Raw genomic sequence first — 24,714 nt, 5'->3', positions numbered from 1 at the left:
GCCAGAGAATGCTACCTAGCCATGCTGGCCATGGACGAGCATATGCAGACGATGAGCATAGACGGAAAAAGGGTTGTGGCTGAGCCCACTGAAGCATTAGAGGACGTCCCTTTGGACGATGACCAGCCCGAGAAGTCTACCAGAGTTGGGGCGAGCATGGAAGAGGGGGCGAAGCACGCTTTGGTCCGGTTTCTGAGGAAAAACCTCGATGTCTTCGCATGGAGTCATGAGGACATGCCCGGAATTGATCCAAATGTCATTACCCACAGCCTGAATGTGTGTCCCTATTCGAAGCCAGTGCGTCAGAAGAGAAGAGTTTTTGCTCCCGAGCGAGATAGTGCCGTGAAGGAAGAGGTGCAGAAGTTGGTCGCCGCGAGGTTTATCCGAGAAGTTCATTACCCAGACTGGTTGGCGAACGTAGTCATGGTCAGAAAAGCCAATGGCAAGTGGCGGATGTGCGTGGACTTCACTGATCTCAACAAAGCTTGCCCCAAGGATAGCTACCCATTGCCACGCATTGACCAGTTAGTGGATTCGACGGCAGGTCACAAGATACTTAGCTTCATGGACGCTTTCTCAGGGTACAACCAGATTCAGATGAATGAAGCGGATCAGGAGAAGACCTCATTCGTCACAAGCCAAGGGTTGTATTGCTACAAGGTTATGCCCTTCGGTTTGAAGAACGCAGGAGCAACCTACCAAAGGCTGGTTAACCATATGTTCCATCCTCAAATCGGGCGAAATGTGGAGGTTTATGTGGACGACATGCTGGTGAAGAGCCAGGACGAGGATAAACATCTTGAAGACCTTCAAGAGACTTTTGACACATTGCGACGGTACCACATGAAGTTAAATCCGAGCAAGTGTGCTTTCGGAGTTTCGTCGGGTAAGTTCTTGGGGTTTATGGTGTCGCACAGGGGAATTGAAGCGAATCCGGATAAAATCCAGGCGATACTGAACATGGAGCCACCGAGAAATATCAAAGAAGTCCAGTCTCTTACTGGACGAGTCGCCGCCCTCAACAGGTTTGTATCGAAAGCTACTGACAAATGTTTACCTTTCTTTAAGGTCCTTAGGAAGGCTTTTGAATGGACGGACGAGTGTCAGAAGGCCTTCCAAGACTTGAAGACGTATCTAATGACGGCACCACTGTTGAGTCCGTCTGTACCTGGGGAAGAGTTGTATTTGTACTTGGCAGTGTCCCCACACGCAGTAAGCTCAGCGTTAGTCAGAGAAGAGGGGAAAGTCCAAGCCGCCTATTACACAAGCCACGCGATGAGAGGGGCAGAAGGGCGATATCCAATGATGGAGAAACTAGCCTTCGCACTAATCACGACTTCCAGGAAGCTAAGACATTATTTTCAGGCACATGTCATCAACGTCCTGACGGACCATCCCATAAAAAAGGCAATGAGCAAGTTGGAAGCTGCTGGACGGCTAGTACAGTGGGCCGTTGAGCTCAGCGAGTTCGATGTCAGGTACCTCCCAAGGAGCGCGATAAAAGCGCAGGCGTTGGTAGATTTCATTGCGGAATTCACCCCCAGTCAGGACGACCTGAACAAGGACGAGAGAAATGAAATGTGGGTGGTTAATGTTGACGGATCGTCCACACTGTACGCAGGAGGGATTGGAATTGTATTGAAGTCCCCTGAGGGAGACAAGCTGGAGTATGCGGCCCGTCTGCAATATCCAACTACCAACAACGAGGCTGAGTACGAGGCTCTACTCAAGGGGTTGGAATTGGCCAAGTCCCTAGGGGCGGAGTCGTTAACAATCAGAGGAGACTCTCAACTGGTCATTAACCAAGTAAATGGGATGTGCGATGTCAAAGAAGATCGAATGAAGAAGTACCTTAACAAAGTGAAACGCCTTGCCCGGAAATTTTCAGCCATAAGTTTTATTCAACTTCCTAGGGAGGAGAACGCTGACGCAGACGCATTGGCAAAAGCCGCCTCGGCAGGAGTCATAGACAAGTTCGACGACATCCAGTACATGCCGAGCATAGACATCCCCGACATACAGCAGATAGGAGGAGGAGAAAATTGGATGAGTCCGATAATAATCTATCTCAAAGATGGGAGGCTTCCAGAAGACAAGGATGAAGCGAGAAAGTTAAGGGTCAGGTCAGCCAAGTATGTCATCATAAATGAGGTGTTGTACAAACGAGGCTTTTCTCAACCCTACTTAAGATGCTTGGCTCCTGACGAGTCAAACTATGTTCTAAGGGAGGTTCATGAAGGATCCTGTGGAAATCATTCAGGGGCAAGGTCTCTCGTCCATAAGATCGTCCGTGCAGGCTACTATTGGCCAACAATGCAGGCAGACGCTAAAGCCTATGTCAAGGTATGTGACCAATGCCAGCGTTATAGCAATGTGCCCAGACAGCCGTCAGAGTATCAGACCCCAATGACAGCCCCATGGCCCTTCGCACAGTGGGGACTGGATATCCTGGGTCCTTTTCCAATAGGAGTCCGACAAATGAAGTTTTTGGTGGTAGGGATAGATTACTTTACCAAATGGGTAGAAGCTGAGCCTCTTGCAGCAATCACTCAGCGGAACGTGAAGAATTTTGTATGGAAGAATATCCTATGCAGTTCGGAGTACCTGTGGTATTAGTATCGGACAACGGACGTCAATTTGACAACGCACCCTTCAGGGATTTCGCAATCGTTTTGGAATCAAGAATCACTATTCTTCACCCTCCCATCCACAGGCAAATGGGCAAGCGGAAGTAGCAAACCGATCCCTGCTGAAAATCATCAAGACTCGGCTTGAGGGGGCAAAAGGGATATGGCCAGACGAGCTACCTGGTGTTGTGGGCCTATAGGACGACTGCACGAACTCCGACAGGAGAGACCCCTTTTAAGCTAGCCTATGGGAGTGAAGCTGTTATACCGGCAGAGGTCCATATGGCAAGCCACCGAGTGATGAAGTACCAGGAGAAAGACAACGGGGAACAACTTCGCCTTGACCTTGATCTTATTGATGAGGTAAGAATGGATGCGGAGCAAAGGACAGCAAGATACAAAAATCTCATGGCCAGACAGCATGACGCCATGGTAAGGCCCAGACGGTTCAGTGTTGGGGACCTTGTCCTCAAAAGGGTCTCCTTGGCGACCAGGAACCCAGCTCATGGAAAACTGGGACCCAATTGGGAAGGACCCTACAAAGTAATCAATTGCAAAAGGCAGGGGTCCTACTACCTGGAAGCCCTGGATGGACGGAAGTTAGAACATCCTTGGAACGTGGAACATTTGCGAAAGTACTATCAGTGATGAGCAGGGACGGAGGAAGTCAGTGGCAAAATTACAGTTGTGATTTGCGTGTTTGCTTATATTTACTTGTGCTTTTACTATTATTATGGTGTGTTATGAATAAAAGTGCACTAGTTCTTAAACTTTTGCACTACTTGCAGACCAGTTTATGAAAGACGATGCTATGTACTAGATATCTTAATAAGGCACTAGCTTATAAGCGTGTGCCAAGTTTGTGAACAATGTTCATGTAATAATATGGTTTGGATTTCTTATGTACTTGAATTCCATTTCCCCTGATAATATCCATGGACGAGGAAAAAGCCTTGGACAAATAAAATCTCTGGACGAAGACAAACTCGACTAAGCTTTAAGGCATGCTCGTCCAAGCTTTCCTTAAAAAAGAATGAGGATAAAGCAAAAATGCTAAGGCATGCTCGTCCAAGCTTTCCTTAAAAGAGAATGAGGATAAAGCAAAAATGCTAAGGCATGCTCGTCCAAGCTTTCCTTAAAAAGAGCAAAAATGCTAAGGCATGCTCGTCCAAGCTTTCCTTAAAAAAGAACGAGGGTAAAGCAAAAATGCTAAGGCATATTCGTCCAAAGCTTTCCTTAAAAAAAATGAGGATAAAGCAACAAAGTTAAGACATGCTCGTCCAAGTTTTCCTTAGCCAGGGCCTACTCATCTAAGAAGGGAAGTAGGCCTTAACACCTGCGTTCTAACGGCGAGCATATGATCGTCCTAATACAATCGTCCATAAGGGCATCATGTAAACAATCACCCAACACTGGGAAACATTGCTTAAAAGGCAATTGAATAAAAATACATACACTCGTCCATGGAACAACAATGATGATAACTGAAAGTAAGCATTCATTAAACAATAAAAGGGTGAACGACCACCGTCCAAAAACCCTTGAAAAGCAAGCCTTGAAAGGCATTGTTTATAAAGCCGTCAAAAGTGCTCAGGACGAAATAAATGTACTCTTATACATTTAAAAAAAAAAAAAAAAAAGAGAGACAGGAAGAAAACACTTAAACAAATGATGAAAATTTTCAAACGGGCATCAGGCATTAGGGTCGTCTTCAGCAGGCTTGGTAGAGGCATCGTCTTCAACATTGACATCTTCAGAGCTAGTCTGAAGAAAAGAACTAGCAGCACCTCCAAGTTGAAGGACGATAGGACTGAAGTCAACTTCTGGAAACTTTTCTTTCGCCTCCATGCGAAAGTCTTCAAATCCAGCCACATAGTTGGCGTCCAGAAGGTCCGTAAACTGCTTCGAAGCCCTGAACTCCTCCACAGCCTCGTCCTTAGCCCTCACAAAGGAATTGCTAAGCTCGTCGGTCTTTTTCTGAAAGTGGTCAAGACGAGAGTCCTTTTCCACTACATCAGCCTTTAATTCCTCGACGAGGTTTAGCAAATCCTTGGCTGCGTCCTTAGCCTCAGCAGCCGTCTCAGCCCAGCTTTTGCACTCATCCTTAACCTCCTTGATCCTCCTCTCCAACAGCAGCCTCGTCCTGTCCAACTCAGTAGCCTGCCTAGACGCAGCTATAAACTTGGACATGGCCTGCACAAACAAATAAGAATTTTTGTATCAAGCAAAGTAAACAAGCATGAAAAGCTAACGACGAGAACAAATTTGTATCCATTACCTTGAAAAGATCGTGGACACCCGATTGTTCAAAATCCTTTAAGGACATGTTGTAGCATGCAGCCACGTCCTCGTCGACACACTGTTGGAACCTCTCCCAAGCCAAGCCCTCACTCTCGAGCGGTTGGGCACAACATCAACGGGAGGTTGGGACGAGGCAGAACGCCGGTCTTGGACGGTGGAGTGGGAGCAGGCTCAGACGACTCCACGTCGAAGATTGGGACGGACGGTGGTGGAGGAGGAACATGGACAGCAGGAGAGACGACCCCAGCCTTAGACGACTTTCTGTGCTTGGCTCTCCTGCTGGGGAGGTTTTCAAGGTTGATGGCCTTTGACAGGCTCCTCTTATCGCCAACAGAAGGACGAGCCCTAGTTTCAGTGTCTTGCTTGCCACGCTCGTCCACGACCCCTTTGCCTTTGTTTTCCTTCATGGTAGCCATCCCTAAAATAAATAATAATAATTATAAGTAAAAAAAAAAAAAAAAAAAAGGGAGAGGAAAGGCGAGACGAGAACTCACGTCGGCGGACTGTAATCTCGTAGGCTAAGGCTTCAGGAGAGGGCTCGGGGCCAAGTCCCCAAGTTGCAAGACGCTGCAAGGTAACCAAAGAGTGGAAGTCCCTCTCTAGGTGAAGACGAGCTTTCTGGACGCGTCCTAGATGGAACTGGCTCAACGACGGCCTCCTAACACCTGCAACAAGGACGAAGAAATTAGCCAAGAAAGATATGTAATGAAGGCGATGCTATAGTAGTGGTGAGCATACCTTCAGGACGAAGGTTCCCTAAATCTCATGTATATGGGGGAAATGAATCCCTGCCCACATCAGCAGGGCGTCCTGCCCAAAAACCTGAGACGAAGAAGAACTCCGTCTTCCAACTCCTATCTGAGGTGACCAAAGATTTAATTATCCTACAGTCTTTTCTCCTGGCTGTGAATTGATAAAAGCCACGAGATTGACTAATTTCAGAGGGTTTATAGCAAAAAAGGAACTCGTCCACGGTAAGAGGACAGTCCCCTTCGAAAACCTCTCTCCACAAAATTTGCATAGAAACAACTAGTCTCCATGCATTAGGATTTAATTGACATAAACCTATACCTAACCTAGTAAGCAACTCCCTGGCAAAAGCATTGAGAGGCAGCCTAAGACCCCCTAGAAGATAGGCTTCATAAACCCCAATGCCAAAATGAGGTTGGCAACACCACTCATCACGGACGGCCAATCTAGGATTTAGCTCGTCCGGGATTTGGTACCAACTCCTAAGGGACGTTAGTTTTCTCTCGTCTGTCTTGGCTGGAACCCCAACGGCGCGGTGGCCACAATCCCAACCTCGTCCCTTCTAGTGGACGAGGGAGCGCTAGAAGGACCAGCCCTAGACCCGGATGCTACCCTCGTCCTAAATTCTTCTGGAAAACTTCTAAGGGAACCCCGGGAACCCCGAAACATACTCGTCCGAGGTGTTACCACTACTCCTACCGCCGTCACTACTAGAGCCACTATAGCTAGTTGTGTTACGATATTCATCTATCTCCCTATCAACGCTATTGCCGGACGAAGAAAAACTTTCGGACATTTTGGAAATGTAAGGGAAGCCTAAAACGAGCGTAGAGAAAATACGGCTCTAGACGAAGAAAACTAAAGGACGCCGGAATACTCCTAGACGAGGCGATGGACGAGAGATGTCAAACGAGAGAATTTTAAGAATGAGGAGGGTAGGGGAGGAAATCCACTATTTATAGGCGTTGAAAAGTAAAACCCGAACGCAATGACCAATCGGGAAGAACCACGTGGCAACCTCCTCGAAAACCCAAACCAACACAACGGTTAACTCGGGTAAGTAATGACATGTGACATAATATGAAGCCTTTACAACCTCGTCCCTTACTTTGAGACACGTGGAATAATGTGTTGAAACGAGTCGAAGAAACAAAAGAACTTTGGACGACCTTAGAACAGGGGGCAACTGATAGGGGAATAATATAGCCCATCTCCAAGTTGTCCATACAGGTCGTCCATAGCCCACCTACTACCATAAACACCCTCAGAAACTTACCTACAAGTGCCTCGTCCAGGGAAGAAGAGATCAAGACGAGGTACGCACCATCAGAGTGATGCACTCGTCCAGAGTGTCGACATCCTCGTCTTGAGCAAATTCACCCGTTAGACGAGACATCCCCCGCGTGTGAAACAAAGCACGCCCAACTGAGGAACTCAAGGACGAGGGTGTCACACTTAGGAAAATCTCCAAATGAGATATGATAATCCCTTATCCCACGCGTAACCGGCAGGTATCCGTTGTGAAACAATAGCATAACTTCCAGACGGTTATGCAAGTTACGTTTGATTTCTATCTCTCCTTGAAGCCAGGAGAAGTTCAAATTTTGGTAACCGCCTATGATAACACTATATAAAGGCTGTTTCAGACAAACCCAAGGTATGTTCAGTTTTTACTCCAAAAAAGTTGGAACTCAAATAACTTAGAGGAAAAAACTAACTTTGCCATCGGAGGACTTTTGGCCGGCAGCCCCGGTCGCCTTTGATACGCTTTTCTTTCTTTTTCAGGCCGTAGAAAGATCCAGTAGTCCCTTCCAGTCCGAAGCATCCAGCCTACTGATTTTCTTCGCATCATCAATTTTCATAACAAACCATAGATGATAAGTTGTTATTGGTTATAATTTGAATTCACAACTTAAATTATTTTGTTGCTTAATTGTAACAATTAATAACAACTTGCTACTTATGATTTATTAAAAGTATTGTAGATATAATATCTCTTTATTTTAAGCTAAAAAAGGCTTTGTTTAATTGAAGAATGGAAAAGATAAATGATGGAAAAATATAATTATAAAGAATGAATATAATTTTTTCTTATTGGTAGAGAAAGAAGATGTAAAGGAAAAAACTATTTCAAATTATTGCTTCTTCTTTTTTTAAGAATTTTAAATTGTTACTATTGCACTCACAGATTTAAAAATTAATAATAATATTATTGGTCACGTACTGTATGCATCTATTTGACCTATTCATTATTTTTTCTTTTCTTCAATATATATGTATATTGTTTAGAAACTCAAAATTTGAGCATTCGATTTGATTAGAGCTTATTATCTTTTTGAAAAGAAAATATTTATATTCTTTCCTTTAAAATATCTCAAGATATTAAACACAACTATTAGATTTTTTTTCTTCTTCAAGATATTAGATTATGAAATTAGTTTTAAAAATTTTAAATTTTTTATATGTTTTTATTCTTTGTCAAATTAGCTATCCAAATAAGCATTTATAATTTTGTTTTATATTTTGGAATGTTGATATTATGTAGTAGTGAAACAATACATTTATTTTAATTAAATTTTCAAATGGTAGTCTAGACTTCTTTGTGTTTGTGCCAATGGATTCAATACCGAACCAAAAACCATTTTGGTTTGATCAAGGGAATGATACGTTTTTGGGTTTACAACAATTTTGCAATTATATATACGCCCACAGACTTTAAAAAAAAAACTTATATTGTATAAATTAATATTCCAAAATTTTACTCTTTTTTATGCATTCAAACTTTCTCCAAAAAAAAAAAAATTAAGCTAATGCATAGCTCACTTCACTACCTAATAAAAAATAAAAACTAAATAAGAGGGGTAAAAAATCTAAAATAAAAGAAGAGTAAGCAGTTTCGGCCTTTCGGGTTTTCCATGAAATTATAAATAAATAAAAAAGGTTAAAAAGTGGCATCCACCTTGTAACTTTGGTCAAATAAAAAGTGGGTAGGAGTGAATCGTGAACAGTGGAGAAGTAATCTTGGGATTATCTGTTAACATTTTCTTTAGGACCTAAGACAAGAAGAAATGCCGAGAGAGAGAGAGAGAGCACTGGTGGATGAAGGTTTCACAGTGGCGAAGAGGTGTTGTACCTGTAACTGTAAGTAGAAAATTTTTTCTAGAAACCCATTTCAATTTGTACCGGTCCAAAATGAAGCTATTGTAAAAGATTTACACTGATAATCCGTAGAAATGGCAAGAACAAGCCAAACACACCCCAATATTTAGATGGTATGAATCAGCCCAATTGCTGTACAGCTGCAAAATTCTCTTGGTTGTGCTATTTATTTTTATTAACAATGTTAAGATTTGTATAATTATTTAACAAGAATCAATTTGCGGAGCTGAGCTTTAATTGCAAGTGATGAATACATATTTTTTATATGAAAATAAATAAATTTTAAGAAAAATACGGGTTAATCCGATCCGCAGTCAGATTGGCCCATTTTTTTACTGAACCCGACCCGCCAGCCCCGTTTTGCTAGGTCTACATTTTAGGGTTTGTTTCAACACCGCTATACCATATCCAGGATGTGAATAAGGTGAGGTGGCCCAAAAATTTGATGAGGTTTTTGAATCCATTAATTTGTCTTTAAGCTGAACTGTAAGTTTTAACTAATTAACAGTGTAACATACAAAACTCAAAAGAAAATATTTTCTAAAAGTAAATGTGAATAGGCAATTACGAGTCTCAGTCATAGTAATTCAATCAGACGAGTTAGATTAAAACGTATTACCTATTATTTAATGTTGGAAATTAAGGAGTGGCTGCGTTGCGTGTTGTCTGAAATAGTACACGTACGCTTAGGCATATCTCATCTTTTTTCTCGTTGACTGCTAAATTAACAATAACTTGTTAGTACTATGAAGAGAGAAATTAACCTGGCAAAGAAAGACTGGGGGAAAACTTAATTGAAGTGTAGTAAGGTTACATTATACTGTACATGCGCGCAGTTCATCCAATTTTCCAATCACAGCATTTCAACTGAAAATTATTAAAAATTCCTTTGTTAAGTTTTCTTGTGGACTTAACCGCACACTCGCTTAGGTGTCGCATTATCATTGGGAGCCTCAACATACTGTACAAGAGGAAACTGGATGCACATAGAAGAAAGATTCAAATTAATAAAACAAATATAAATAAGTTGTGAATAGAAGCAACCATCACAGGACGAAGCCTACCCCATAACAACATAACTTCAGGAGACAAGATCACAAGAATCAATCCCTTTAAGTCTTCTTCTTCTCAATCTTAGTAAGACAGATCATAGAGAGATGGCAAGTGGTATTCTGGAGGTTGTGCTGGTTGATTGCAAAGGCATTCCAGAGAAAGAATTCTTGGGTAATTAATTTTATTTTTTTTCATTTTGCTTTCATGGGTTACTTGGAATCTATATCTTTTTTTTCTCTTTTTAAGTTATTGCTAATTAAGTTTGATTTAAAGTTGGCTAAAAGATCCAAAATTTACAGTGAAAATGAATCCATACGTTGTGATTCGATATGGAAATCAAGAGTGTAAGAGCAGCGTGGCTCGAGGTTAGCCAACATGATCCATTCATTTTGTGTGTGTAGACTGCAATGCATGTGTCTTTCTTTTTTGGGAACATTTAAATTTCTTTGATAATAATAGGAGTTTAAGTAATTGTAGGAGAAGGAAAGAAACCAGTATGGAACGAGAAATTTACGTTCAACGCTGAGTACCCGGGTGGTGAAGATTACAAATATAAGCTTACTTTTCATATCATGGACAAGCACAAGATCTCTGATGATGTTTTTGTTGGCGAAACCACGTAAATTTCTATCTCTCGCTCAAAATTGTGGAGAAAGTATGTTTTTACAGAAAACATAACTAAATAAAATCAAATAAAAAGAACCCTATCAAATATAAATCTTTGAAACCTTCTCTGACTAATTAATATTGTTTACCGTTACTTTGACTTGATTAATTGCTAAAGATTCACACTTATTTATCATTTTAATTTGGCTAATCTTCATGTGTACAGAATATATGTTAAGGATGTTGTGTCGCTAGGGGTGGAGACCGGAAAGGCTGAACTTCGTCGAGGCAAGTATAGGGTTGTCCTTCCTGACAAGACTTATGCCGGAGAGATTTGTGTCGCAGTAAATTTCACTTCAAATGCCTAAACAAATTTATTTATTATAATGCTACATACACAAACTTATTGCGGAGGCACTTTTTGTTAGTGCCATTGAACTTATTGTTTATGTAATGTGTCAATGTGTTTACGTGGTTTGTTAATCTGTAGTCCTGTTATAATATTTCTGTTGTAAAACCTTGTGTTTTATCTAATATATTTCCAGTTTATGCAAAAAAAAAAAAAAAAAAAAAAATCATTTAGTCACCAAGATGGGCTGGGACTTGGAATTCCCTCAGTCCAATTAGAAACTACAGGTTTGCTTCTTTGTTGTTTGGAGTCCATCAGTTTATCTTGCCTGCACAAATGAGGGCCCGGCTGTTAAAGTGGGCTCGAACGTACCTATAGTTTTTGCTTTCCCACTGCATGGTCCAGCTTCTGAACTAGTAATTGAAGTCCAGAATAAATTAGTTCAGGCATTACATTAGAAAAAGGTCAAAAAATTTGGAATTCATTTAAAACGATAGGGCAAAAGTGTCTACTAAAGTAGATGAAGCTAACACGAATTGAGCATTCCTTCTTAATTAATGTACTATATATATAGTTTAGAGAGTCAAAATTTGAGCATTCAGAGCTATGGGCAAGACTTAGGTACATACAACACTTAGGTGTTGTTCTTTATTATTTCTTTGAAAAGAAAATATTTATACTTTTTTTCCCTTTAATCCATTGTTACAAATATATATATATATATATATATATATATATATATATATATATATATATATATATATAATACTTCTAATTTTTTTGATAAATTTGAGGGGATGGAAGAATTTTTACCCAATCCTAAGGCCCAAATGCCTAGAGGATCCCGTGGAGTGCAATGAGCCAAACCCATCTACTCAAATTAAGGCCCAAATGCCTAGGAGATCCCGTAGCGTAGAATAGGACCAGACCATCTATTTAGGAAGCAAAGAGAATCTTTATGGATTGTTCCCGTGAAATTGACGATACACTACATCTCACAAAGTCTCACAAATTATTATTATAAAAAGACTATCTTATGAATGAATTAGGGGTGTCTACGGGTTGGTCCAAGTCAGGTTAATACCCAACTCACAACTGACTCGACTAACTCCACTTATGGCTTTTCAGACCCGTCATCGACCAGCGAGGCAGTCAATTCATTCGGATAACTCATTGGATGGTGGTCGGGTTGATCCAAACCAGTATTTGTAGAGCAAGGCTGAGCAATGGCAGAAACTGCTTGAATCCAGGCTAAATCCTCATTGAATACGGCAAGTTCTCACCAGATTTTTTGAGATCTTGCCTAATCTGGTGATATCTCGCCAGATCCAGTGAAGATCTCGCCAGATCCAGTGAATTTCAAGTAAATCTTTGTTGGAAAACTTTAAATGTCGCTAGTTTTGTAAATTCGTATTCAATTGAAAAATATTGAATGGTGTAATATAATTTAAAATTATACCAAGTATAGCTTGAACTTTATATGTATATAAAATTTTCATCCCAATAATTATGTAGACACAAATAATTTATTTTAAATTAAAATTGATAAAATCATACTTTAGATTAATTGAATTAGTCATATTATCAATTAAAAAATGACATGTTTAATGAAATTTAAATACAAAAATTAATTAATAATTTTACATCTCAAGTAATGAAAAATATTTAAATTTTATATTGAGATGCAATACTACTAATTTTTTTTAAAAAAAAATTATAAAATTATCAACTTAGACTTTAAATTTATTGAGGGAGACCTTCTCTCACTAGTCACATCCTTTTAACTAATTAATAATTATGTAGTAGTTTTCTGTTTTACAAAGGAAAGAAAAAGTGGCTACAAGCTCCTTCACAGAAGCCTAGTTGACTACTAGTTGTTGAAATTAAGCTGGGCCAAGATGAGAAACATAGGTTTACTATATATATTTCGAAATAGAGAAACAACAAGCCGTCTTAGCTCAGCCGGTAGAGCGCGTGGCTTTTAACCACGTGGTCGTGGGTTCGATTCCCACAGACGGCGCCATCTGTTTTTATTTTGTCCAATATTTATACCACTATTTTTTTTTTCCCTTCAAATTGTTGTGAAATTATGACTTGCTATTTTTTTGCTTTCCTTGAAGTTGTAATTTCACAACAACTACTCAAATGTAAGACTTACCAACTATTACAACTATTATTCTTCAGGGATAAAATCAAAAGGTAAACCCCACTGGGAGTGGGACATTAATGCAATTACTACCCCACTTTAAAGGTGTGAATTACATAAATGTGCCTGCAAATTAATAGCATCCTTTAGAAAGATTCCCATTACGAGGAAGATATGAATGATTTTGTTATACCGTTATCAGCCTCTATAAACCTCAAAACCCCTTTTTCCATTAAAAATTAATTAAAGAAACCTCAAAATCCAGTTGCGAAAGATTCCATTAGTTTTTTTTTTTAATGCAAGTGAGTTTTGATCCAAAGGAAAGGAAAGGAAAAGGAAGAAGATTCGAACTATTCATGACATCCGATTACATGTAAGAAAAAACATAAACAAACAAACGTATCAAGTAACTCATAAATAAATAGTTCATATTTGTAACAAAAAACCTAGAACTACAAATAAATACAAAACTTACTTAGTCACAGTTTGCAAAATTATGACAAAAATTGTGAATCACCTCCACAATTTCTAGTTGTGCATCAATCCTACCATGTTTAAAGAAGCAAGTGTGAAGTAGGTCCCGCAATACTGTTGTAGTGTCGTTTCCTTCCGAAAGTTAATTGAATTTTCTTTCAAGATAAGGTATAAATTCCATTATTTTTCTTACAGACCAGATAAGTTTTTCTTCTTTTGGGCTAGAAGATAGAACCTAGCTAACACCGGCCTAAGATTTCCTCATAAGACAAGCACCATGTCCATTTGAAGGCCATATACCCAAAGATGCATTCTTGTTGTTATTGGATCCAATTCATGAACGAAATAGCACAGTACTTTTGGATGTGGCAGCTCAGCTTGTTTTGGGGTGCCAGACTATGATATAGACGCAACTTTCAGTGGCCAACTTGACAAGACAAATAAATTTTGGTTGCGTTGGAAAGCAAATGTGCATATGAGCGTGACATGCTTCAATGTTCCTTTATAATGTGTAGACCATTGAGGGGAAGTATGTTTTCAAACTTATGTTGACAATAAAAAAGTTGTAGTCTCCAAACTTTAGGGTGGATTAAAAATCTGAATTCTCCACGTATTATTCCAAACCGACCATGTATGTATTTTTAGTCATTATATCATGGGTTGTGTTAACGGCACGCTAACACAACTTTTTTGACTTTTTTTTTTAATAACTTTTTTTTCTTCAGGTTTATGTCATTTTTTCAATTGATAAGTACTTTTATGTTTTTCTTTTATTTATCTCATTTTTCTATTATATAGGACCCTAGTGAGATCTTAACAAGCACCGCACAGTACTTATTAACATTTCCCTTATATCATATTCAAAAATCATCTCTTTTGTTATCTTCTTAATTAATGTCATTTTTTTCAACTTCGATTAATATATATTATAATCGATCATATATATTTTTATTTTTCATTTTATCATAGGAAAATGCTAAGATCATTACTTTTGTCACAACTTGCTCACATGGTGAGTCGTGGGAGGTAGAGTAAAAGTGGTGGATCCATGTGGGTCCATAACTCCGCCACTCATGACTTACCACATGAACAAGTTGTGGCAAAAGTTGTGGTTCTAACATTACTCTTTATTATATTTGAAATTATACTCTCTGTTATCTCCATAATGACATGTCATTTTAATGATTTCTATTAGTGGCTTTTTATGTTTTTCTCTACCTCCTTTCTCTCATTCCATTTATTTAAATCAAGTTACTCTTCCTTAATTGATACATTAATCACTTTCCTTTTTGCATTACCTAACAACTATTTGGAGCAACTCTCTCCCATTTTCCTTGATTCGTGACAGATTGAGATCCTCTAGAGTTCCTAGGATACTCTACCGTATAGAGTTTTATTAATCTTAACCATTCATTTATAATAAAAGGTCCAGATTTTTCTATATTATTAATCCACTAACAAATCCCCTAAAGTAATGGTTTAAAAAATAACTACTCATTGGTGACAAGGTTGGCTAGATACAATTTGAGGCCTAAAATGACGATAAATTTAAGGGTGATTTTATTATTGATTTAAATATCAATTAATGAATTTATATATAACTTTCTATATTATAATATTTAACAATTTAAAATCCAATTTTCCCATTGTTTGAGATATAGAATTAATAATTAAGTTTTTTAATCAATTTTTGCTAATATATTATTTTTGATTGACAATGTAGCTAATTCACTTAATATTTTTTATGGCATAATTGATCTTAGGTAGAATTTTATCAAGTTTATTTTGAAATTTTTCTTTACATAAAAGTAATAGTAAGTTTGCAATAGGTTGTGTTAGTATACTTCCATATGCAATGAAAACATTTAGAAAAGAATCTAAACCTTTTATATAATTAGTTCGTCAATTGGAGGTTTTATTTTATTTTATTTTTTGGGTAAAACTTCTTTCAAAATTATATTTAGTTTTCAAAATAAATATAAAGCATCAATATTTTCACCTAAATTTTTTGTTATATATATATATTTGTTACTAGTATCAAATTTATCAAGATTCTTCTTGAGATTTAGCTATTTTTTCTTTTTTAAAATTTTCATATTTAAATTCATATATTTATATTAAACATTTACTATTAGAAATACTTATGCATAAAAGAAACAATATCTACAGTATAAAAATTAAATATGACTAGGATAAAATAAAATTTAAAGCAAAAAAAAAAAAAATAGAGCTTGATTTGTCAAACACACTATTGCAAGTTTGCAATTTCACTTAATAGTAAAATAACTTAATAACTTCAACTTTCACAAACGAATATAATTTTAATTCTTTTTTCTTTTCTATACATAAATAGTTGGGGATGATAGGAACTTGAATTTTGGATGTTTCTATTAAAAATACCATAGTGTACCAATTAGTTAAATTATAAGACTTTTAGGAATCTAAAATATATTTATTTATCTAAAATGTGACTTATGAGAATAAAGTTTAGATGTTTAGAGAGAGAGAGAAGGTTTCTATCCACTAAAAGCCTCTACATTTTTCGAAAATGGAATGCCTACGTGGTGTTTAGTAAGAGATTTTAAACAAAATTTTTCAGTGTTTAAACAATATTACACGTATTTTTATACACTTTTTTATCTACACGCATTTTAAAAAAATACAAACAACATTACCAAATGCCCTCATGAAATTCATTATAGCGGCAAAACTAACACCACATTGATAAAAAATAGTAGTCTTGAATGCCATTGGAGAGTGAAGTTGAAGGCATTTAAGCCAATTAACCATCAAAAACCATGTGGTGAATATGATGGGCACATTTTCCAAGATACCAAGCTTATTTAATTCTCAAAAATAAACCCTATTAATGTTAAGTTTTTCTACTATCCAAAAATCCAAAAAAAGTAAAACACAAATACGCGTGAAGGGATAATATTTTCTTTTAAAAATCCTTTTTAACTTTTTTGTGGGGGTAGCTTCCTTAACTCCGGAAACTTGTTAATTGGGAAATGTCAAGTACCAGAAAAATAAGGGCTGTGGTGATGCTGTGCAAAGAGGCACCAAGCCAAACAAAGTATGAACAGGTAACAACAAGTAACAAGAAGAGCAAAAAAAAAAAAAGAAGAAGAAGAAAGAGGAAGACAACTCAGTGCCAGTGGTGCGTCACATGCACATGCTGTCCTGAGCATCCCCCACCGACAAGTGAGAGCTCTGTACAACCAGCACCGGATGTCTGCTATTACTATCTTTGCTCATCATCTTTCTTTTATGATTGGAAAATCATACATTCTTTTTTTTTTTTTTTCCAAAGACTATTTATTTTATAAAAAATGTTATCACTAATTTTGCTCTAGTAGTAAGAAAAAAATAAAATCAAACCCCATATTATTTTTAAAAATTAAAATTCAATTAATAAAAGTACGAGCCATCACGCACCAATTCTTGATTTCAATTTTAATTTTAATTTTTTATAATGATTTGAAATATTATTGCTAGTTACTTTGACCACAGCTTAAATCTTTGCCTCTTGAGACTTGAAGGCCATAAGAGTATTCTCATTCGCAATTGTAAATAGTATATGTAGGAAAAATTTAGATACAAAAATAGCCCAGTAACTGAATTTGTAAAATTTTACGATTGTAATTTTTTTTGCAATTGTGCTACAGTACCATCCTAATGTAGGATGACACTGTAGCACTTTAGTAAAAATTATAATGTATTTTAATTGATAAAGTGGAAGAGAGATGGGGAAGAAGAAAAAGAGAGTTGTATTGAAATATATATATATATATATATATAAAATTTTAGTGGGTATTTATATTATTTTAATGAGTAGAATAGAAAAATAAAAGTTGAGATGTTGGGTGTATTGTAAAATGGTATGGTATAATTAATAAAGTAATTTTTTGGATGGTAAAATAAGATAGGATGACATTTTCCATTTTGAATGCTCTAAGTATTTTGTGCTAGAGAATGTACCAACTTACTTAAGAGAGAAAATTGCTAGGATCACAACAAATTACACAATTTTTATCACAACACATCATGTAACGAATTGTAATTGATGAATCTATATGAATCTACACATCCATCACTCATAATTTATAAGTGGTGAGTTACAGCAAGAATTATGTGCTGTATATGTTTTTCCTTTTTCTTATCACCTTAGCTGCTTGTCTTGTCAATTATTAGAAAAAAGGACATCTCAATCAATTTATCACTTCCCTTTAGCAAGAAAAAAAAATTTATCACCTCCCCATATGAATGACAAATAGAAAGTACGCTCTTAACATAAAAAAAGAAAGAAAGTACGCTCAAAACAAATAAAAGAATAGTTGATTGGTCCCATTAAAATTGAACTTTAATTGTTTAAACCTGTCAATCCGTATGAATTCAAAGAAAAAATTTTGATAAAAGAGTTGGTGATTTTGACCCATAGAAAATGGGTCAGACCAAAGCCTAATTTGTTAAAAAAGAGATTGGTTACTAGTTTTATTTGATTGGTTACAACATAGATTTTCCTATATTGACCATAAATTAGTCGGCAAAAACTCTCTTACTATTTATATCTTGTGGAGGGATGAATATGAGCTCGGACCGAGAGTCAAGGGCTCAACAAATAATTTCTTAAAAGATGGACCCAGTCCAAGAGTGTGGATATGAGTAAAGAGGTCTCTGGAATGAAAAATAACTCCTCGAGACGGATCCCGTAGACGTTTGGACCAACCACTATTACCAAAGTCCACTATTGAGGTAATAAGTGGAGGGATGAACATGAGCTTCAGCCAAGAGCCAAGAGCTCAACAAATCATTTCTTATAAGATGGGTCTGGCTCAAGGGTGTGGATATGAGTAAAGAGACCTATGGAATGGAAGGTAACTCCCCAAGACAGATCTTGTAGAAGTTTGGACCAACCACCATTACCAAAGTCCATTATTCAAAAAAAAGGACATCTTAATCAATTTATCACTTCCCTTTCAACAAGAGAAAAAAAAAATTTATCACCTCCCCATATGAACGACTAATAGAAAGTACGCTCCTAACACAAAAAAGAAAAAAAAAAGAAAGTACACTCAAAACTAATGAACGAATAATTGATTGGTCCCATCAAAATTGAACTTTAATTGTTTAAAGCTGTCAATCCGTATGAATTCAAAGAAAAAATTTTGATAAAAGGATTGAGTGATTCTGACCCATAGAGAATGGGTCAGACCAAAACCTAATTCGTTAAAAAAGAGATTGGGTATTGGTTTTACTTGATTGGTTAAAACATAGATTTTCCTATATTGATCATAAATTATTCGGCAAAAACTCTCTTACTATTTATATCTTGTGGAGGGATGAATCTGAGCTCGGACCGAAAGCCAAGGGCTCAACAAATAATTTCTTAAAAGGTGGACCCGATCCAAGAGTGTGGACATGGGTAAAGAGGTCTTTCGAATGAAAAATAACTCCCCGAGGCAGATCCTATGGACATTTGGACCAACCACTAATACCAAAGTCTACTACCGAGGTAATAAGTGGAGGGATGAACATGAGCTCGAGCCAAGAGCCAAGGGCTCCACAAATCATTTCTTATAAGATGGGTCTGGCCCAAGGGTGTGGATATGAGTAAAGAGACCTATGGAATGAAAGATAACTCCCCAAGACAGATCTTGTGGAAGTTTGGACCAACCACCATTACCAAAGTCCACTATAGAGGTAATAAGCAAAACCTTTTCCATATCAAATATGCAAGGAACCATAGGTGACCAGTTCCCCTATGGATCGAGATACCACCTTCCATCGAGCTTACCTCGAAAAATGCCATGAAGAGATAGGAATCACTAGAGCAATCACCTCTGCATTAATGAGACATTTTCACATAATCTCTTCCATATTAAATGCTAATTGACTGGCTTGAATAGTGAAACCCCCTGCCCCCCCCCCCCCTCCCAAGTCCTATTTCGTGATGAAAGAATGACAAAACCGAAGGATGATAGGACAAGTATCTCCCAAATTTAGCTAGGAACAAGAAAGTTAGAGAGAGAGAGGGGAAAATGGTCTATAAAAAGAGGGGAGGTGCAATAGGAAAGGTGATTTAGCAAAATTTGAGAGAAAAGATTTAGAGAAGAATAAAAGAAAGAGTTATACTAGCAGAATAGGACTAAGAGTTTTTAGCTTTCAATCCCATCCTTCGTAACCTCAGGAAAGTTGTTCTTATATCAATAAAAGCCTCTTTTTTTTGCTTATTATCTTACAATATGTTGTTTAGGTCTCCTATTGCGGAAATTTTTACCTTTATTCCTTTCATAAATTAATTATTGATTGTTTTTGACCCCCCATATATCTATTTGACTTAAATAGTTGTAAGCGGTATCAAACTTACGATAAATCACTACTCTTTTTCTCCCTTGCATAGAGCATGGTTAGTTTTGTACAAATTGTGATCGAAAATTAGATTATAATAATAAATAAATAAATAAGATTCGTAATTGAAAAACAACTCAAAATTATAGAATTTTTTGTGTGAAAAATAGGCTTACAACATGGTTTGGCTAACTTACCATTTTGCACCCTAACATTTATACTATGTGTTGATTGTTCCTAATGTTTCAAATGTCACTTTAGTTCCTAACCTATTGGTGTTGTGTCATAATAGTCTATTTTATTAAGTAATAAATTGAAAATACTGATGTGGCTATTTCCAAAAATATATATATATTCTTGTACCATTAGGTTGCCACATGAATAACCAACAAGACTAAAAAAAAGTCCATGTAAATTTAATTGGGATTTCAAAATCCCTAAAATCATGAATTCAAAATAAAAATCACGAATGAAGAAGAAGAAAATATTAAGACAGACAAACAAGAAAGACGTGGTGAAAAGAGTACCTTGGTGGTTAAAGAAAATGAAAGTGGAGGAGAAAAAAAAAAGGAAAAAGAAATGCCATCTAAGTGAATGATGAGAGGTATACCTAAAAAAATATTTATTAAGAGGGGGTCATTTTAAATAGGGGCACGTTCAGTGTGGTATATTGAATGAAGGTTACGACATGAATGATAATTCTTATTATATTGAATAAAATGTATTATAATGAAATAACTAAACCTATAGTTGTAAGTTATAATAAAGCAAAAAGATCAATACTCAAAAAATATCTTAAAAATAAAACTTAAGAATATTTTTAAATTTGATAGAAAGGCTTTTTTCCTAATAAATTTTTATTTTTATAATTTTTATATGAATATAAAAAATTTGCATATTTGGATTATTTATAATTTACCAAATATACCCTTAATTTTTATGTAAATTGGATCATTATTTTAATACAAAATAGAAATTCTACTCTACCTTAATTTAAGTATATACACGTATGAAAACTCTCTTGAGAAAACTTGAACCTGACCTTTATCCCTTGCACCCTACAAACACTTATACTTATAGAGTGACCATCACACTAAAAGCGTACTGGTGTTAATTAAATCATTTAATGTGATACATATGTCAGCATTCTTTTTGACATCTCATTAAACTCCATTAGATGCGGAGAAGGATAAAATTGGGGCAATGCAACAAAACAAAAAGAATAATCTTTTGATTTTTGTACAATTGAATTTATGATTATCAAAATCATATCACCCCATAAATAAGGGCGAAAAGTTTTTTTTTTTTTAACATAAAAATAAATAAATAAAAAATAAAAAAACTGATCCGAATCATCCGATTAAATCTTAAGTGATATTGGTACAGACCTGACCCAGCACGGGCAATTCAACCATATGTTTTGAAATGAGCATCTATGCTTGCAGACAAAATTCGTAGCTGCACCTGTTCCATCAATTGGGTAATGCCATCTTGAATGGGATTAAAAAAAAGTTGTTGAAAATGAAATATTACGCGTTTATCTAGGCAACTCACCTTTGCTTTTCTTTGCTTTTATAACCATATATTCCCCCGTATTAAATAATGAACCACTACATTTTGGTAATTGCGAAGTTCATAATTTCACTTTGTGGTACAAAGTAAATTTAATACATCAACATTATTTACATGTACAATTACAAGAAATAGCTGTATAATCTATGACTACAACCACTACTCTGCTGTCACAACAACCGCATTACATGCATGTTGGTTCATATTTGCCTACTCTAACTTTTATTTTGGTAGGCATAATTATCAAACAACCAAGTTATCAAATAGTTAATGCAACAAGCAAGCAAAAAAAAAAAACACATAATACCACAATTATATGATTATATATATGATAACAAGAATATATATAATTAGAGCTGCGGGCTACATGTTTTGCAATTGCAGCCACTTTCAGCCCTTACAACTTTTACCAAATGCTGGATTTTAAACTAACCAGCTCCACTAACATAGACACCACCACCTTTAAGTCAATTAAAAAAAAAAAAAAAAAAGTAAAGAAACATAAAAGTAAAATAAAAAAGAGAAAGTCACCACTAACTCACTTTTTTTTTTTATAGGTGAGGTATAATAGTGACTTTCCTACCTATTTGACCATGTTTTCATCCCCTCCTTTTCCGTTAATATCCTATCAAAAAGCCCAAAACACACTATTACTTTACTCAGTCTCTCTCCCACTATTAACTTCAAAATTTTTCCCGGGAAAATAGAGGGAAAAAAATTGAAGGCGGGAAACTTGAAAGTTAAAATTTTTAGACACGGAAATTCTTTCCCTTGAAAGTCTGACCGAACTGCCAATTAGCTGGCGCCACGTTGTGAGAGGTAGAGGTACGCCTATCACTGCCCGTGACCCTGAATGAAAGAGGCTGGCCCACCAACACCGCGTTGGATTGCCAGTTCTGTCCCCAGTTTCGGCTCATGCTCATCCATTCTGTGTTTGCTCCTTTTATGCTCACCCTCACTATGTCCCCTGCTCCCGCCACGTTCGTCACTAACACCAGGTTGAAGTATCGGAAACCGTTGATTGTGAACCTGATTCCCCCTAGCTTCCTGCATGGGACCCTGTATGGACCCAAATAGCCAACAAACATTCATACATTAATTAAAATTATAATACTTACTACATAAGTCATAATTTAATGGGTCAGCAGTCAGCACTCTAGTCTCCGGGGCAAAATTTGTCAAACTAGAATTCCCAATACAGAGTCAAACAGTTTTATTCTCGAAAAGGGTCCCATTTAAATACATACTACTAGCTGTGATTATTTAGTGTGGATGATTGAAGGGTCACTTTTGAGAAGGTTAAAAACCCGAGGTTTGACTGGAATTTCGGGTAACTAGTAAAACAAAGGGTTGGAAGGGTGTGGTACGCAGTCCCAAAAGGAAAAGCTGTGAACTTTTCGCATTCACGAGTCACATAAAGCATGGGACAACGTGAAATATGTCGAGGATATTTCTGGCTCTTTAATTAAAAGCAAGCACGGCCCTACCATGATTTGCCGGAAAAATAAATTCCATTAAATATTATTACTATTACTCTATTACCCTTGAACTAGAATGAAAATTACCAACCATAGCCACTAGTGGGTTTTGGCACATCGACCAAGTGACCTTTCTGACATTACGCCATGGTCCTGATTCTGGCTCTGCAAATTACCGAAAATACCCTCCTATCTTTGGGAATTTGTTCTTTTTGACTCGATAAGATTTGTGAAAAAGTGTGGGTAATTTCTAATCAGTATGAACCGACAGGCCATGTCAACTGTCAAGCCACCGAAAGTGGGCAAAATGTTCGAGGAATTTTAAAAACCCGATTTCAGTTGGATAAGGCCATAAGGGTAAAACGACGTAAAACTGAATGGATTCTCAACGAACAGTTTCACTAGTGCCGAGATTCTGTTAAAGGCTCGGCTCTCGTTTGTTTCCCGAGAAAACAAACAGGAAAGAATAATATACTAATAAACATTTATTCAACGTTTCAGCTGTGTTTGGTTTCGAGGAGAACGAGAAATCCAACTCAACCCCACCTCGTAAATCCCAAATTTACCAAAAATAAACCTGCCATTATAATAAAAAAAAAATAACAAAACCATACCCAAAGAGGGAAAGGCACAACAAAAACTAATAAAGTAACCAATTTACCAAAAATGAACCTGCCATTATGATTATAAAAAACAAAACTAAACTAAAAAAAACCTATTAATATTGGATTTAAGGAAAACAAAAGGCAAATAAGCTATTAAAGAACCGTTTGAGAAAAGAACAGTATACTTGGCCTGAAAGCAAAAGGCAAAAGGTAAGAAAGGCAGAGAGGTTGCTCACCGGCGGTAAGAGACGGGGACGATTCCGGCGCGGTACTCGGCGATCTTGAGGAACATGGGCATGGCGAGGTCGAAGTGGGGCCTAGGAGGGTTGCACCAGCCGCCATTGTCACTTGGGAGAGCATAGTTAGGAGGGCAAAAGTTGGTGGCTGTGACTATGATGGAAGGGTTGCCAGGGTTGCACCACCTAGGGTCCTCGTTGCACTTGATCTCAAAGCACGCACCGCAGCTCAGCCCATTGTTGAACAGTGCTGTGCTCAGTGCCGCCGTGTTCACTCCGTAGCCTTGGCTGTACAGATTTCCGTACCCACAAGCACCACCTAATGACAAAAAGAAATAAACCGTTACTGTTTTGTTTTTTTTTTTCATTCTAACGTAGGTTCCTGCTAAACTTGAGAAATTACACATGTAACTGTAAAGTTGCTAAACAGAGAGTAATGAAAATGTTGGTGGTAAAAATGGATTAATGCAATGGGGTTTGTTTTGCATGTTTGAGCAAGTGGGATTTGTGCAGAATATGAAGAAATAGAGCAAGTAAAAAGTAAAATGCAGAGTGTATATTTTTGGAGAGAGTACCCATAGTTCCAGAGGCATCGCTGCCACCGTAAAATGTAGCGTGGGCACTCTCCCATGTTCCACCGCTGTAAACCCCAGGGATTTTAGCGTTAGCCAGAGCAAAAAGTGAGAGAAGCGAAGCAATAGCAATGCAGAACTTGGTCACTGAAGCCATTTGTGTGCTTTTCAGAGAAAGAGAGAGAAGAAAAAAAGAGAGAGCGGCTAATGCGTTGTGTATGCTTGAGGCTAATGGAAAGGGGAATGAGAATGGGGGGGGGTATTTATGGAGTGGTCTGGCTTTGGGGAATCGTGGGAGTCAGAGGGATCTGAATTTTATTTATTTTATTTTTTAATTATGGGTCGAATTATTACTGCATATTTAATGCTTTTGCTTGCCTTTCTCTCTCTCTCATATCTATTTTGTGTAATTAAAGTTTTTTTTTTTTAAAGCAA

The 24,714-nt window shown here is 37.1% G+C and overlaps 2 protein-coding genes and 1 non-coding gene across 3 annotated transcripts; 2 read left to right on the top strand and 1 right to left on the bottom strand.

Annotated features, from left to right (window-relative positions):
- Positions 1 to 9,898: 9,898 nt before the first annotated feature.
- Positions 9,899 to 11,071, top strand: LOC142608645 (elicitor-responsive protein 1-like). The gene is made up of 4 exons (XM_075780345.1): positions 9,899 to 10,061; positions 10,190 to 10,255; positions 10,368 to 10,509; positions 10,723 to 11,071. The coding sequence occupies exons 1-4, from the start codon at positions 9,995 to 9,997 to the stop codon at positions 10,862 to 10,864; spliced, it is 417 nt and encodes a 138-aa protein (XP_075636460.1). The 5' UTR covers positions 9,899 to 9,994; the 3' UTR covers positions 10,865 to 11,071.
- A 1,721-nt stretch (positions 11,072 to 12,792) lies between these two features.
- On the top strand, positions 12,793 to 12,865 carry TRNAK-UUU (transfer RNA lysine (anticodon UUU)). Its single transcript has one exon. It is a non-coding gene; the product is annotated as a tRNA-Lys (tRNA).
- An 8,824-nt stretch (positions 12,866 to 21,689) lies between these two features.
- Positions 21,690 to 24,508, bottom strand: LOC142610831 (expansin-A6). Its single transcript, XM_075782771.1, has 3 exons — positions 24,283 to 24,508; positions 23,708 to 24,026; positions 21,690 to 22,447 (listed from the first exon to the last, which is right to left on the bottom strand). The coding sequence occupies exons 1-3, from the start codon at positions 24,434 to 24,436 to the stop codon at positions 22,138 to 22,140; spliced, it is 783 nt and encodes a 260-aa protein (XP_075638886.1). The 5' UTR covers positions 24,437 to 24,508; the 3' UTR covers positions 21,690 to 22,137.
- Between the last annotated feature and the right edge of the window lie 206 nt (positions 24,509 to 24,714).

This window comes from Castanea sativa, chromosome 9 (assembly GCF_040712315.1).
Source record: "Castanea sativa cultivar Marrone di Chiusa Pesio chromosome 9, ASM4071231v1".
NCBI classification, from domain to species: domain Eukaryota; kingdom Viridiplantae; phylum Streptophyta; class Magnoliopsida; order Fagales; family Fagaceae; genus Castanea; species Castanea sativa.
This window is presented reverse-complemented; position numbering and strand designations above follow the sequence as displayed.

Coding starts and splice junctions, on each gene's coding strand:
- LOC142610831 (XM_075782771.1), bottom strand. CDS start 24,436: ATGGCTTCAGTGACCAAGTTCTGCATTGCTATTGCTTCGCTTCTCTCA. Junction 24,027..24,282: donor CGATGCCTCTGGAACTATGG/GTACTCTCTCCA, acceptor TTTTGTCATTAG/GTGGTGCTTGTGGGTACGGA. Junction 22,448..23,707: donor GTCCCCGTCTCTTACCGCCG/GTGAGCAACCTC, acceptor GGGTCCATACAG/GGTCCCATGCAGGAAGCTAG.
- LOC142608645 (XM_075780345.1), top strand. CDS start 9,995: ATGGCAAGTGGTATTCTGGAGGTTGTGCTGGTTGATTGCAAAGGCATT. Junction 10,062..10,189: donor TCCAGAGAAAGAATTCTTGG/GTAATTAATTTT, acceptor CAAAATTTACAG/TGAAAATGAATCCATACGTT. Junction 10,510..10,722: donor GTTTTTGTTGGCGAAACCAC/GTAAATTTCTAT, acceptor TCATGTGTACAG/AATATATGTTAAGGATGTTG.